General features: G+C 40.7%; 1 protein-coding gene and 1 long non-coding RNA gene across 2 annotated transcripts in view; one reads left to right on the top strand and one right to left on the bottom strand.

Annotated features, from left to right (window-relative positions):
• The window catches only part of GRM3 (glutamate metabotropic receptor 3), a 251,401-nt gene that overhangs the window by 101,283 nt on the left and 132,960 nt on the right, over positions 1 to 17,158 (bottom strand). Inside the window, 1 exon segment of the mRNA NM_001098123.1 lies at positions 663 to 1,274. Within this exon segment, the coding sequence (NP_001091592.1) occupies positions 663 to 1,130 (468 nt within the window). The 5' untranslated portion in view covers positions 1,131 to 1,274.
• Positions 141 to 15,699, top strand: LOC112446368 (uncharacterized). The gene is made up of 5 exons (XR_009494204.1): positions 141 to 399; positions 4,115 to 4,320; positions 8,434 to 8,623; positions 10,839 to 10,941; positions 15,190 to 15,699. It is a non-coding gene; the product is annotated as an uncharacterized lncRNA (long non-coding RNA).

The raw sequence follows: 17,158 nt of genomic DNA on the forward strand, positions 1-17,158 counted from the left end.
AAATTAATGTGGAAAAAAATAGAGCTCAGTGTTATGCTTGTTTGTATTGAGGACTTGAAGTCATGGCTCTGTGATGTAGCCACATTCTTTGTGATGTAACTTAGCAGCACATGGGTTGTGGGTGGCACCTATTTCCCTGCTCCTTGATTCTGACTGAGCCTTGTGAGTTGCTTTGGCTGGTGGGATGTTCACAGCTGTGAAGCATGCAGAAGTTTGGAAGGGGCCTGTGCAGTTAAATTTGCATTCTCTTGCACCTCTGTCATCACTCAGACAAACATGACCGGGTTAGCTGACTGATTCCAGGTGGAGGATAAGGGACAAACTTGGAGCAGAGCTACCTGCAGCTGAACCTAGCTGTGATCTGCTCACTCCAGCCAGTCTTCAGACTTATAAACTATAGTAAGTAATAATTGTTGTTTTAAGTCACTGAATTTTGGAGTAGCTCATTATGCTGCACTAGCTACCTGCTATATCTTTAAACAATTTTCATTGCTCAAGTACTGTTCTGTCTGCAAACCTATATTACCAGAGACTTACAGAAATGAACAATTACATGGTTAATATCATCCATTGATGAAGCTATTAGGATATTTTCCTTTTGTTCCCCAAAGACATAAAACCAAAGAGATACAGCATTTTATCAACAACACTGTCAGTCTTACCTGTATGGAAACACTGCTGTAAGAGCCGCCAATGACCCCTGCAATGACCAGTGGGATATTTTCTTGAATGGCATAGGATCCATCAGGACACATATACTCGGCTTCATCCACTTTAGTCAAAGATGCTCTGACAAATTCCAGTGATTGCTCTAATGCGTAGGTATCCCTTGAGCAGGTATCCAAAATGTGAACCCCCAGCTTCACTCCTGGGAGCAGGTAATCGTCTTTGTTAATTTCATCAATAGCAAACAACATGGCTTCCAGGCGTTGGATCCCTCGATCTTCGTTGATTCGCCCACATTCTTCAGTTCCAGTGCCTTTTTCATTAATGGGAAATAGGCCCCCTAAAACGAGGTCACCTTCTATTTTAATCTCCCTCCTAAGAAAGTTATGGTCCCCTAAACAAAGTAAAAATCCCTTTGAAAACAAAGCTAATGTAAGAACTTGGAGTCTTGTCAACATCTTCATGAGTCCCGTGTCTGTACCTCTGGGAGATATCAGTGGATGGAGCCAATGCTGCCCGCTAGTCCTCCTCTCTCATTGCCAGCCTGGATCTTTGGTCTGTCCTTCGTGTAAAGGAGGAGCAGACTAACAGAGTCTGTCACCAAATTCCTAAAGAGATAAAAATTGAATGAACAAAAATGGTAAAGGAGGCAACAGTGATTATACTGATGGTCCCCATTCAGACCTTTGACGGGATAATGACTCCAGTTACCATCTACTAAACACATATGGAGCAGTGCACCGGGAGTGCTCCCAAGTATTCTCACCCAGTCCTTAAAACACCCCGTGACATAGCTCTTAGTGGCCCCACCTCCCAGAAATGGACACTGAGGACTAAAGAGAGGAAGTGACCTGACAAGCTGCACTTAGTAGTGTTCAGGCTCTGGTTTTTCTAATGTTCAGTTCAGTAATCTCTACTGAGTCATTTACTTTGCTATTGGTAGGGAAGCAACTTGGCTATGAGTCTTTATTCCCTGTCTTTCAACGATAAACCCTCTGTAGTCCTCATTTTACTTAATTGAAATCTTAATTTTTTTCTACCTGTTTCTGCTTCCTAGGTTTCTGTTCTCATGATTCATGTCCGATTACATCTCAATTCCAGTACTGAATACTCCTTTCTTGGGTTAGCTCAACTAGTGTTCACAGTTTCAACCACTTAACAGTCTCCTAGGCTAACTGCCTGCTAAACAGCTCTCTAGCACTACAGCTGAGAGCCCCTTAGACAGCAAGGGGATCAAACCAGTCAGAAATCAGCCCTGAACTGGAAGAACTGATGCTGAAGCTGAAGCTCCAATACTTTGACCACTTGATGCAAAGGGCAGACTCAATGGAAAAGACTGAGGAAGTACTGGGAAGATTGAGGGCAGGAGAAGGGGGTGACAGAGGATAAGATGGTTGGATGGCATCATGGACTCAATGGATGTGAGTTTGAGAACCTCCAGGAGATAGTGAAGGACAGGGAAGCCTGGTGTGCTACAGTCCATGGGGTCGCAAAGAGTTGGACATGACCTAGTGACCAAACATAACAGATAAATAGTTCTCTCTACACATCCTCTGACACCTCAGGGTCTACTCTTATCTCTGTGAATGGTTCTTCTCTGTACCCAGGCTTCTGAGCCAGAAACCTACACAAAAGAGCCCTTCCCAAAGCCACGTCCTCTTTTTTTTTTTTTTTTTAACCCATAATGTCAGTCTCTTGTTATCTCTAACAGGACAATAGCAGTATATTGTTAGGGAGCTGATGCTAAGTCACTTCAGTCGTGTCCGACTCTGTGCGACCCCAGAGATGGCAGCCTACCAGGCTCCCCCATCCCTGGGATTCTCCAGGCAAGAACACTGGAGTGGGTTGCCATTTCCTTCTCCAATGCATGACAGTGAAAAGTGAAAGTCAAGTCACTCAGTCGTGTCTGATTCTTAGCGATCCCATGGACTGAAGCCCACCAGGCTCCTCCGTCCATGGGATTTTCCAGGCAAGAGTACTGGAGTGGGGTGCCATTGCCTTCTCTGATGCTAGCCTCCAAACCATCTCTTTGTGAATTAGGAAAAGATAACCTTCCTCTCTGAAGATGGTGACTGCAGCCATGAAATTAAAAGACTCCTTGGAAGAAAAGTTGTGACCAACCTAGATAGCAAATTCAAAAGCAGAGACATTACTTTGCCAGCAAAGGTCCGTCTAGTCAAGGCTATGGTTTTTCCAGTGGTCATGTATGGATGTGAGAGTTGGACTGTAAAGAATGCTGAGCGCCGAAGAATTGATGCTTTTGAACTGTGGTGTTGGAGAAGACTCTTGAGAGTCCCTTAGACTGCCAAGAGATCCAACCAGTCCATCCTAAAGGAGATAAGCCCTGGGATTTCTTTGGAAGGAATGATGCTAAAGCTGAAACTCCAGTACTTTGGCCACCTCATGCAAAGAGTTGACTCATTGGAAAAGACTCTGATGCTGGGAGGGATTGGGGGCAGGAGGAAAGGGGGACAGAGGATGAGATGGTTGGATGGCATCACCGACTCGATGGACGTGAGTTTGAGTGAACTCCGGGATTTGGTGATGAACGGGAGGTCTGGCGTGCTGCAGTTTACGGGGTCACAAAGAGTCGGACACGACTGAGTGACTGAATTGAACTGAACCTTCCTCAAATGTAAACTTATATAATTTTTTATTGTATAACCTGTAGCATTGATATAACACTGATTTTGGAGAAAGTGTGATGCCTGGTGGCTGCCTTGTTTAGCTGGGGCTAGGCAGCTCCTGACATGGGCCTCACATTTCAGGGAGAATGGTAAGCATGAGTGCTGGGGTCTGCACAGTACACTGGAGCTTAGGCCAGTTCCCTAAATCAAGCTTCTTTTTACATGATAAGCTTGAACGTATGCAACTTTTATGAATCAAGCAAAGGTGGGGATCATGTTGTTGACAGTAGGCTGGGGTCTTACCAGGGGACTTTTTAAAAAATCCTGGTGTGGGGCTGTCTGGTTGCACATGCATACGAACCAATGGACCTGCTGTTGTACTCTTGACACATGGCTCCCTGGCACTAGGGTAAGCACTGGTCAGCACACTCTCTCAATTTGCCCATCCTCTTGGTGATGTAAGCTTATTATATCAGAGGCAGGTGAGAGATGGTAGAGCAGGGACTCCTGCAGCAGTTTCCTGACAACACACAGTTGCATGCCCCTGTGTGTGTGGTTGAGTATGTGGGTCTGCTCTCCCACTTTTGTGCATGATAGTGTATTTGTGAGGTTTTATGGAGGAGGGGTCTTTCCTGGCTGCTTATGGCTCAGTCAGACTGTCTAAAAGGCATACGACCAGTGTGCTCTCAAATATATTAATACTAGAAATATTAGCCATTGGGTGTCCCATTGGAGGAGATACTCTGTCTAACGTATAATCTTAATTGCTGTTCAGAGTGCCCATCTCTTATTAATTTATACTGACTTCCCCTTGCCTCTAGGTTGAAAGAAGGACTTCATGCTCCATGATCTTGAATCTGGCAAGCTCTCAAGTCTTATTGTTCACCATGCCCATCAGCATCATCCCACCTCTACCTTCAAACCTTATGCTTCGGTCATTTGAACTCTTCACTTCAGAGGATGATGATGACATCATCATCCTGCACATGTTGGTCTCTTTGCTAGGAAGGCCCTTCTACACTGTTCGGTAAATATCAACTTAACATTTAAGATCTTGTGGTCAGTACCAGAAAAGGCCAAGAATTTTTTCCTATCTTCCTTCCTCAGTCAAATTGTTTATTTCTTGCTTTGTCCTCCTGCTGTAGCTGGATCAAGAAATATTTGCATTTATTATTACGATTCATATTTGTTTCTTTGCTCATTTAGAATAAATGAAATGCACAACATTAAGGATTTTTAAGGTAGGAAGAAAAGAACCAAAACTCAACGAAAACATCCAGACAAGAATTAGTCTACTGTATATTTCAGTATCTTTGACATTTCTTCCTTCTCCTATTGGCATTGCCCTTTAAAACCTGGCTTTCCAAATGCTTCCTATTCCTTTTATGTGAGGCAAGTGATGGGTTGTTTTCTTGAGACACGCAAGTCACCTGAGTTTGGTTTTGTTTATTTAATAGGTGTGAACTTCCACACTCACAGTGGTGGTGGTTGGAACACTCAGTGTTAACCCAGAGCTTCTCTGGGAGATCTGCTATAGGGCACCAGAAAATCTAATAATAATAATGACTTTTAAAGAGGTTGATACTGTAGTAGAATCTTGTTTGTTTCCTGTGAGTTCTGGTCTCTCTTTGATCTTTATGTGCAATTCCCTTTGAAGCAAAACTGCCGTGGAAGGTAAAAGACATTGCGATCATTATCACTAATGATAAAGAAACTGAAATTGGCACTACAAAATAATTGTTTTATGTGCCTAATGAAAGAGAATAGTTAATTAAAAGAAGGTCATCAACGCAGTCTTACCGTTTTCCTATTAAAAATGTAGATATCTCCTGAATATAAAGGAAATTTGACTATACAGAGTAAAGATGACCCTATAGTTTATGGAAAGCTTAATTCTCTTAAGAAAACGCTCTTAGCCAGAGAAGGCTTCAGATGACACATCACAGCACGCTGAAAGTAGTAGTGTGTGTCAGACTGTCAGAGCGTCAGTCTGTCTGTTTCATACGTAGGGCCCGTGTTGTGTTTGCCTTTATGTACCCAGGGCCTGGCGTAGTGTCTGTCATCCAGATATTCAACAAATATTTCTTGAAGGAATATAGCTATCCACAATAATGATATTTGCAAATGACTCCACTATTTCACTTGTGGCATAGCAAGTGGAAATTAGAGAAATCAGTTGTTCTATGTCATTACCTACCTGATCATTCCAAATGTTCTTCCCCTATGTTCTTTGATGACAGGACTGCCAGCAGGCAGTATTTTGTGCAGCGTGTAGGAGAAAATGCTGCCTTTGAACTGGGAAGTTGTAGCTGAGGCAGATCTGTACAAAGCCAGGAAAGATGTGGCCTCAAGTTGACCTACATTCCTACATTTACTGGTTTTCAGTCAGGAGAATACTGAAGTAGGAACATGCCTATTATCCTGTTTCAAAGCTTCACAGATGCAGTCATTCATCAAGTATTTATTGAACATCTAATTTGTGTGTCCTGGGCCATGAACTGGGTACCCAAGATAGAAACTTTAGTTGTAAACAAATAAACATTATGCCTGGTGTCGAATAATTTAAATGCTTGTATGTTTTTACAGAGAGAGTGATGGAAAAGTACTCATCTCTCTTTCTACCAACTATCTCCACCATTTGTGAAAATATTGATAATAAGTTTGCTGTGGGTTTCCTTTAACATGGTGATTGTTATTAAGTATTTGATTGAAAAAGCAATTCATTGCGTATTATATATATATTAAAATATTAGATATACAGTACTTAAAAACAAGTTGACTAACACCTATTTCATGTGAAATAGTTTTAAGCCCTCTGACAGGGCATCCTTAAGTAACACTTTATGTAGTCTTAGACAGTTACCAGTTAAACATCAATTAGAGTAAAATTCGCTGTCAATATTTTCTTATTTACCTTTTCCTTAAAGCAGAACTTGAGATGATTAAGACTGTAGGGTTGTGCATAATTTTAAAACTTAGTATTATTAAAAATGAAGCCCCAAGAAACAGAAAGAACAGGAAGTTAAAAGTCAGCATTGAAAAATAGACAAACATGCTTAATTCAATGCGACTGTTTATCTCTGTGTAACAGCTTATCGGATTGTGGGAAAGAGCAGCCACCACTTCTTTTCAGGCTCCTTTCATGATAAATCAGCCAGTAGCACATTCCCCAGATAAACAGACTTCCTCCAGTAGCCACATTTGTATGCAGCCAGAGGCTCTGCATTCCAGAGTTCTCCATTCAGGGGTGGTGAGTGACGTGTGTGCCATAAACAAGCATGCATAGTCCACTCAGTAGGCAACCTGCTCAGCAGTGTTTTATTAATCTTTGCATTAGTAGCATCTCAGGGGTTGACTGTGAATATAACCCCTGAAAGACGTGGGCAGGACATATTGCTATACTCTGCATATGTTAATATGTATTTTGCTTCCTCTCTTGATTTTGCCCAGGGACTTAATGCCGAAAATGAAATCCAGTTTGACTCAATGAATAAGTAGTTTATCCAGGGGAGGTATAATGCCAGAAGTCATGCTCACTCTTTCCTAAAAATAAGCCCTTGAGGTGCTGAAGGGCTTCTGAGTGTGCTCAAAGCCTGCGCACCCAACTGATCGGAAGAAAATTTAGGGTTAGTGCTAGCATGTGCAATTTGGCTGTATGTTTCATTAGAAAGTTTTCAGCTTCAAGAGTTACAGGCAATAAGAGACAAGGTTTTTGTTCCTAGACCACCTTTTTAATTGGGTAAACAGAGGCTGTAGCCATGTTGCTGCTGCTGCTGCTGCTAAGTCGCTTCAGTCGTGTCCGACTCTGTGCGACCCCATAGACGGCAGCCCACCAGGCTCCCCTGTCCCTGGGATTCTCCAGGCAAGAACACTGGAGTGGGTTGCCATTTCCTTCTCCAATGCGTGAAAGTGAAAAGTGAAAGTGAAGTCGCTCAGCCGTGTCTGACTCCTAGCCATACTGGTGTTTTTATTAGCAGGATGTATCACTGTGCAATTCTTACTTCTTTTATTCTTATTAGGCAACAAAGGAACTTTTTCCAGAAACATTTAAGGAATTACTATGAGAATCTATTTAAGATCCATTTATGTTTAGCTTAAAATTTCTACTGCTTATAAGCCTTCCATATTACTGCAGCAGTAAGGAAGTTTAATACCATTTGCTGAATTCCCTTATAAGTTGTGCTGTGTCTATTGTGTGCATGCTAAGTCACTTCAGTCATGGCCAACTCTTTGTGACCCCATGAACAGTAACCCACCAGCCTCCTCTGTCCTTGAGATTCTCCAGGCAAGAATACTAGAGTGGGTTGCTGTGCCCTTCTCCAGGGGATCTTCCCGACCCAGGGATTGAACCCATGTCTCTTACGTCTCCTGTACTGGGAGGTGAGTTCTTTACCACTAGCACCATGTGGGAAGCCAGTGTTTATTAGGATGATCATATTTTGTTTTATATTTACTTTGCATAGTTTGAAAATTGAAATTTAACAATTGTGAATTGTTCTTTCCTCATTAGATTTTAATCTACTTGGTATCAAGATCAATACCTTAAACGATATTGTATTTTTCACAGTGTCTCATGTACATCATTGTCAAATGATAAATTCCAAATAGCATGTAAACTTTTGAGAGACTGGTCAGGAGACTGGAAAAATGATCTGGAAATTCCAGTCAGAGAATAAAGAAATGACCAGGTTTTTCCAAATGATTTTTGTCATAGGTCAAGATTCAACCTTGGCACTAGAGAAATTTGGCCTAAATAGCTCTGATCCTATTTAAAGCTCTGATCCTTTAAATTGCTGGCTTTTAAGGAAAAAATTAAATAAAATTAGAAAAGTTGAGAGCACTTGGAGAAACTAGTAAGATTGGAAAACATATTGTCCATCTGAGAGCGATTAGGAGGAATGGAAAGTAACACACCAAATAACAGGTTATATTCTGTGAAAACATGAATGACAAGTAAGAAGAGTGGATGCCAGGCTTATGTATTAAGATTTGAAGTTAGGGAGGAGAGTTCTGCTTTCCTCAAATTTCTCTAGTTTGAAGTCCAACCATAAATTTAAAAATTTCAAATAACCAAACCATTGAGTTGAATAGTGGGAACAAATTGATCAGACCCTTTCCTATGAGCCTGTTTTATTCACAGAGAAGATAAAAGAAGCCCAGGAACCCTACATGATTACAGTGAAGAGGGGAACTCTACCATTTGGGACGATGGAGCCAGAAAGATATATTGATGAAGCCAAAAGGAGACTTGCCCGCTTCACTAAATGGCCTTGGACAACTTTCCTCACCTTTCTTTATCATCTGAATTTAGAGGGACATGTTTTTATGAGGTAGGAAAACACTGACAATTTTGAGCTGTCAATTCATTGACATTACTAAACTTTGGTCCTTAGAGTAACTGCAGGTAGTTTGACAATAATGTTAACTTGAGTTGGTCATTCAATATATGTTATATTTAAAAACCATTTGTTTCCCTTCAAAGTAAACCTTTATTTTTGTTTATATCAAAGGGCACATTTATTTTCCTCTGTGTCTGTGTGTGTTGCCACTGCAGCTGTTTTTTCATCCTTAAGTTTCCTAACCTTATTTCCACGCCTTGGAATTGGAGCCTCCCCTGGCTCCCTGCAGTGCGTCTTTATCCTTTTCCTCTTAGAAGCTGCCAAGTCTACTAGAAGTTACAGGTTTGTCAGCCTGAACAGAGGGTACAGAAATTAGGTTTGTCATAAGCTTTCCTTATAGCTCTGGACAAAATATGAAGGGGAAAAAATGGAGGACTATTCTTCACAGGAGAATCTTTTTACCTATTAACAATATGATTCCTCAAGTGGATATTATTCATAATAGCCTGTGTGTATACTGTCCTTCCTCTTGAATAATGTCAAAGTGTTTTGAAGAAAAATGAAGCCTCACTGCTTCCTGAATAGAGCAAGAGAGAGAAAGTAATGCAGAGTGCTCAAAATAGTAATGAAAAGTAAATATAGAATTAGATTTAAGAAGACTTTTATCATTAGTTTCCAATGTAGTCTTACAAAAGAGAATGCATGCCATACACATTTCCACAAAAACCTCACCCCTATCTACCAAATTCTCCTCAGTATACAAATGGTACAGTGTTTGAAACAACCCTATCTCTGCCTTGTGCTAAATGAACTCTTCAGAATATCTTTAGCTAGCTTCTGCTTCTGGCCATGTCATTAGACTTCTGGTATTAGACTTGTCCTCTTGCTGAAAACAGTTATAAAACTGACAACACATACAAGGCAAACTATGGTCTTTGAGAGAAAGAAACATTCAAGGGAAACACATGATTTCCCTATGAATTCCCCAACATTCTGCATGGGAATGCATTTTTGCCATGGTGCAATGGCAGTCTTGTTGACCTCATGAGGCACAGACATAATATAATTCCACAGTATACAACCAAAAATTACTTGCAATATAAGAAAACAGGAAAATGGGACCTGAAGTAAAGAGAGAAAGCATTCATTAGAAATAGGTCTCCAAATTATCCACATTCTAAAACTAGCAGATAAGAACTTTAAATAATTTATTATAAAGATAAGTTTGTTCAAAGGCTTTAAAAAAATGAATGATCAGATGAGGAATCTTAGCAGAGAATTGAAGCTAAAAAAAAAAAACTGCAGAAATTTTAGAACATGGAAGTAAATATCCAAGAAAACTACTTAATTATTTAGTAAATATATAAAATAAAAATGCCACTGTGTGTACATGGGGGACACAAAAGTCTGAAGATGGTAAAACAGTTAGTAAACTTGATATAGATGGAAGAACGTGAAAGTGAAAGTCATTCAGTCATGTCTGACTCTTTGCGACCCCATGGACTATATAGTCCATGGAATTCTCCAGCCAGAATACTGGAGTGTATAGCCTTTCCCTTCTCCCAACCCAGGGATCGAACCCAGGTCTTCATTGCAGGGGGATTCTTTGTCAGCTGAGCCATAAGGGAAGCTGAATATAGATGAAAAGTAATTATTTAATCTGACCTAATAGAAAAAACATTGAAAAAAGTTAAGGTTTCAGGGTTCTTTTGAATATTAAGCGATCTAACACAGGTAGAATCTGAGTTTCATAAGCAGAGGAGAAAGAAGAAAAAAAATACTTGAGGAAACAATGGCTGAAAATCCCCTCAATTTTGTGATTAAACATAAGATTAAAAAACTTAAAAAAGAACCAATAAACTCAGCAAACCCTAAGAAAGATAAATTCAAATAAAACCATATGTAGACAAATCTTTGCCAAATTGATAAACACCCCCCCCCAAAAAAAAAGAGAGAGAGGGAGAGAGAGAGAAACATCGAAAACAGAACAAAATAGCACAATTTGTGGGTAACAGTATGAATGAGGGATCCCTTTCTTCAGAAGCAATGGTGACCATACTCAGTGGAATCTTTAAAGGTTTGGGGAAAAAATTGGTCAAGTATCCCAACATTCTACTTCCAGTTCAAATATATTTCAAGGATGAAGGTAAGATAAGAACTTTTTTCCAGGTAGCTAAAACTGAGCGATTTATTTCACTGCCAACAGACTTACACTATGAGAAATGCTAAAGGAATTACTTCAGAGGAAGAGGGAACAGCACCAGATGGAAAATCAAATCTACAGGAAAGAATGAAGAGCAGCAGAAATGGTAAATATGTGGTTTAATATAGAAGAATATCTGTAAATCTAACTATTAAGTATTGATAGGATGAGATCATGACAATTTTATTTGTTACAAATTTTAAAATGTTAAGAAAAGATGAATTCTGCTTTTATTTGGTTTATTTTATAGTTTGAGTTTACTTCTCCCTTTGTGTATATGTTTTCATTTATCCTAGATCTTGTTAGCAGAAAACCTTTTTGCTCCTCCGATATCCTCTGAAAAGAACAGTTTCCTAATTCAAAGGCCAGGCTTCTGAATATAAAAGGATCATAGCCAACAGCACATTCTTCTTTATGATACAGCTGCAAATAGCTTCAGCCAAGGTTGAAACACCACTGGTACACACTGGTATAGTTGTTCTAGTTGTTAGGATATTGAAACACTTTGTCCAGGTGGTGAGTAGTCAGTCTACCACACCCTTTGAATATTCTGCCACTTCTCTGGCTGCTCTGGTTCCCTCTCTGGCATATCTTCACCACGTCTCTCAGTTTCCTTGTGGCACAGCTGGTAAAGTGTTCAGTTCTGAAAGAGTCTGGTCTTTAGGTTCCAGGTCCAAGGGGTGTGGTTGCTGTTCATTTTTGTAACTTTATATTAGTTGTTAAACCTTTTGCGTATCACCCCTGAATTGATTTGCTGAATAAGATGTTGGAAATTTGGAAAACTTTCAGTTTTAAAATTCTCATGATCTAGAACAAAACTGGATTTTCCCTTGTAGTTTGACAGATTAACATCCATTTCCAATTTTTCTGGAAAGCATACCACAGTTTTCTGTTGGGAACCAAAACTTATGTTTATAAAGTAAAGTGAATCCATTCCTGACTTGCTAGGTGGCTTGTGACACGCATGACTAACCAGAGTGTGCTAGGTCCCTGACCACAGCAATTTGTTTCAGAATGAGCCTGTAACCAAATCATTGCCAACCAGGGTTAATGTGAGGATATTTTCTAGAACCATCAGGAGAAAACCATCCTCTTTCTGTTAGAATGACTTAGAGGAATGCATGTAAGCCTCGAGCTGCTGGGAGCCTTCTCACCACCGTGAGGCAAAGCTTGTCTGAGATGCAAAGCCAAGAGATGGAGAAATAATAAGACCTGACAATATTGGCGAAGAGCTGACTCATTTGAAAAGACCCTGATGCTGGGAAAGATTGAGGGCAGGAGGAGAAGGGGATGACAGAGGATGAGATGGTTGGATGGCATCACTGAATTGATGGACATGGGTTTGGGTGGACTCTGGGAGTTGGTGATGGACAGGGAGGCCTGGTGTACTGCGATTCATGGGGTTGCAAAGAGTCGGACACAACTGAGTGATTGAACTGAACTGAACTGAAATGACAATATTGGCGTGCTATTTAAGCCAGGTAAGATTTTTCAGTCATGTGAAATAATAAATTCCTCTTTGCTTATGTCAGTTTGAAATCTGTTTTTAAGTCACTTTTCATTAAATGATTTCTGAATAGAACCTCTCTTCTTTTCCCATCTCCTCCCTTTAAAGATACTAAAATTTACTGAGCAACTAGGCTGTGCTAGAAACTATAATTAATGTTCTAAATAGATTATTTTATTTAATCCTGCAACTTTCCTCCTACTCAGTTATACCTTTCCACAGATGCCTGACACTGTCCTGCATCTCAGATGATACCAGAATTTGTGATGGTGCCTATTGTGTTACCCTGTTCATGATGGATTTTCCTAGAAATGCAACTACTGCAAAGTCATCAGTTCCTTTATGCTCTTATCTGAATTTCCATTTTTTCAATTCTCTTCAGTTCAGTTCAGTTCAGTCACTCAGTCGTGTCCAACTCTTTGCGACCCCATGAATCACGCAGCACGCCAGGCCTCCCTGTCCATCACCAACTCCTGGAGTTCACTCAGACTCATGTCCATTAAGTCAGTGATGCCATCCAGCCATCTCATCCTCTGTCATCCCCTTTTCCTCCTGCCCCCAATCCCTCCCAGCATCAGAGTCTTTTCTAATGAGTCAACTCTTCACATGAGGTGGCCAAAGTACTGGAGTTTCAGCTTTAGCATCATTCCCTCCAAAGAAATCCCAGGGATGATCTCTTTCAGAATGGACTGGTTGGATCTCCTTGCAGTCCAAGGGACTCTCAAGAGTCTTCTCCAATACCACAGTTCAAAAGCATAAATTCTTCAGCGCTCAGCTTTCTTCACAGTCCAACTCTCACATCCATACGTGACCACTGGAGAAACCATAGCCTTGACTAGACGGACCTTTTTTGGCAAAGTAATGTCTCTGCTTTTCAACATGCTATCTAGGTTGGTCACCCATGTTTGATTCCTGGGTCAGGAAGATCCCCTGGAGAAGTAAATGGCAATCCACTCCAGCACTTTTGCCAGGAAAATCCCATGGATGGAGGAGCCTGAATAGGCTACAGTCCATGGCGTCGCAAAGAGTCGGACATGACTGAGCAACTTCAATTTTCTTACTACAAATAAAATAATCTGATATTTTAAACTACTGGTTTTTAGCACATTGATACAAGTTCATTTGTCACCTATTTATGGATGGTCAAAGTTTTAAATGGGCTAAACGTGGGCTTAAGAAAAGAGAAACACTTTTAATGATAGAATTTTAGATATTCAGTGTACTGATAATGAAGTAGCAGGGTCTAATTAATATTCTTTAAGTTATAACACTTAGGAACTCCTACTCGAATAGAAAAGGCTTGATTATATACATATATATATATATATATATATATATATATTAGATACTGTGAGACTGTGGGTTTAGACTAATTGCCATGAAAGTGAAAGTCACTGAGTTATATCCAACTCAGCAGTTTCATGTACTGTAGCCTGCCAGGCTCCTCTGTTCATGGAATTTTCCAGGCAAAAATACTGGAGTGGTTGCCATTCCCTGCTCCAGGGGATCTTCCCTACCCAGGAATTGAACCCTCATCTCTTGCATCTCCTGCATTGGCAGACAGATTATTTAAGACCAGTACCACCTGGGAAGCCCCTAATTGCCATGAAACAGGCAGTTGAATGTCATTGATAGATCATCTCCAACTCTTCTGATCACTGACATGACTTTAAAACGTGTTTTCTATTCTTCTTATTGAAAATTTTGGGGAGATGTATTGGTGCTCTTTTAGTTGATTGATAGTAGTTCTTGGCAGCCAATCATCTGTGTTTCTTCCCAAGTCTGTGTTCATCGATGTCATGTTGATAGCTTCAAATCGGCCATGGTGGGAGTATTTACAGTGTAAAAATCAGCAAAAATTAATAACCAGGGCCTTCACAACCCCAAAGATCTAGTTGTTAGACATTTACTAGCACACCAGTGGTGGTAAATTTAACGGTGTGGTCATAAAGTCCATTCCTAGAGAATCAAGTAAGAAGAGCTTGGGAAAGCAATACAACATAATGCTTTAGCCAGTGCTTTTCTAACTGCAGATCACAAGCTATTCAAGTGTCATGAAATATGTGAATGAATTGTAGTGACTATCTTTAAAGGAAATAGAAAAGTTTACAATATAATAGTGAATGTCAGAACAGTGATCTAAGGCATGAATCTACTTCCTGGCCTTGGCATACAGCCACTTCTGCTTCATTTTTTTTGTTGTTTAGTCGCTAAGTCATGTCCAATTCTTTTGCAACCCCATGGACTGTAGCCTGCTAGGCTCCTCTGTCCATGGGATTTCCCAGACAAGAATACTGGTTTGATTGTCTTTTCAGACATTATTAGTACCTATCTCATGGGGTTGTTTTAGGAGTAAATGAAATAATTCATAATTAGCTCAATAACTGTTAGCTACTATTAGAGCAATAGGGAAGTTTGGGGGAGAATGGATATATGTATATGTATCATGTGACCAAGTCCCTTTGCTGCCCATCTGAAACTATCACAACATTGTTAATGGGCTATGTATGTGTTACTGCTCAGTTGTGTCTGACTTTTTGCAGCCCCATGGACTGTAGCCTGACAGATTCCTCTGTCCATGGAATTCTCCAGGCAAGAATACTTCTCCAGGGCATCGTCCCCACTCAGGGATCGAACCCAGGTCTCTTGCATTGCAAGTGGATTCTTTACTGTTGGAGCCACCAGAGAGTTAAAAAAAAAAGAATGATAGTAGTGAGGATAGTTTGTCAATGGCTCCAGTGATATTTGGGAGGTATTCTAGACTCTCCATATGATCACCTCTAGCTCAAGGCCACCGTTGATCCAGGACTGGGTACATTTCACTGCCTAGTCTCTTTCTTCTTTTAGTGAACAGACCACCTGATGCTAATGCTCTGGCATCCTGTCTTTCTCCTGGCTGATGTTTAGGAGTGGCATCATCTTTGCTGGCTGCCTGAGTGATGCAAGGTAAGCCCTAACTTCTAAGATAGCCAGTGAATTCTAGACTGTTCAGTGTGTATGGGTGCTCAGGACCATAAAATGCCTGGAGAAGATGGAAAGTAACCACCTAAGAAAAAGAGGTGCTCACTGCCAGTTGATTTATTCTGCTTATTCTGAACAACTTGCTTCATCCCTTCTCCCTTGATCCTTTCCTGTCATACTGAGTTTTACTGGAAGGGGCTGGGCACCTCTTACTCCAGGTCACTGTGGACTAGGACATTAGTTGATTCATATGCCAAGAGCAGACAGTTACTAAGATTCTACCAGCAAAACTGTCTTAATGTTAATGATCCCAGAGCGTTAGGAACCTCAGCTACAGAGGCTTGTGGCTGTAATAATGACCAGTCCTTAAATTCCATGGCAGCTACTGTGCCTACAAGTCCGCACTGCCTTCTACCCTCTTAGCCAGTCCCTGCCTCGCTTTCAGGGAGACTTGAGCCCCTATCTTTGTCCACATCCAAATGTGGGGAGCTGCTAACACACAGCTGTAGCTCGACTCATAGAGTTTCAACCAGCAGGACTCACATGTCTCTTGGGTAGCTCGAACTTTTAAACGAGTCTGACAACCTTAATCTGTGTTTTAAGAAAGACTGAGTTTAACACAGTCTTCCTATAACTCAGCTTCACGGTATCCTTTTGTTTCCTTGTATACCACCCAAATTATCAGCGTGAAATTATTAGTGCTCCCATGTTACACAAAGGCCATTTCCTCCATGAGGAAAGGGGGGTGGGGGTGGGGCAAGACACAGAAGAGTGCATAGTGTATGAATCTGCACATAGGAAAAAGCCAAAACCAAGTCAATGTCATCTCTGGTGTTGAAAGTGAGGATGGATGTCATGCTTGGGGATGTGGGAAGTTAGTGACTGGAAGAAGCATGAGAGCTCTTCTTGAGTGCTTGTAGCTTTCTTGTTTGACAGGGAGTATTCAGTTTGTTAAGATTCATCAATGCACAGTTAGGATGGATACATAGTTTCAACAGATAAAGTGTATGTATATTATCCTTCAATGAAAATTTAAGAAGTAAAAGCAAGACTAATGTGAAAAAGGATGGTGAACATGACTGTGTGCTTTTTGAAGTGATTTTATGACAAATTGGTCACTGGGGTATTGATATAAACTTTACAACTGTGGGCTTGTTGACAGCTCCAGCCCTGATGAGAGAATCTCTTAATGCCGGGTGAGAGGCCCTGGTGGAAAATGAGGTGCCTTACTTCATCAAGAGTGAGTGTGGGTGATGCAGAGAGAGACCTCCTTCTCATTATAATAGGAAGGCGGGCACTTTGTCTTCCTTCCTGTATTTAAGCAGAAACCAGGAATCGGAGTGTAACTGACACATACACCAGTCACATGCAAACTGGTAGTCTGTCCCTGTGACTTAACATCTCAGGTAGGATGGGAGCAGAAAGGTGAACAGTGAGCTCCAATTAGTGGAGCTAAACTTCAGGCTCATTGTGAAGTGAGGCAACCAAGGCTTTCACAGTTTAAGTTCTGAAAAGCAAATGGAATTAATCTTTGACTTACTTATGTTCCAGTGTTGAAGAAATTCTGTTCAGCAATCTTAAGTAAATCATTTACTATACCATTACATGCCAATGCCTCTGGTAGATTCTAAAGATACAGGGATGAATGGATAGCATCCTGGCTACATACAGTAAAAATACGGTTTCTTGAGAACATGATAATCATCGAAAGCTAATGTAATGTAACCCAAACTGATTTTGGCAGAGCACTCCACTGTGCCCTGATGGGGACCCAGAGACTCCTGCCTTCATTGCCATAATTGTTTGCTCGTACACACAGGTTGCGCTTGATTACCATTTCAAGGCCATCCATCTG

This window comes from Bos taurus, chromosome 4, assembly GCF_002263795.3.
Source record: "Bos taurus isolate L1 Dominette 01449 registration number 42190680 breed Hereford chromosome 4, ARS-UCD2.0, whole genome shotgun sequence".
Lineage (NCBI taxonomy): Eukaryota > Metazoa > Chordata > Mammalia > Artiodactyla > Bovidae > Bos > Bos taurus.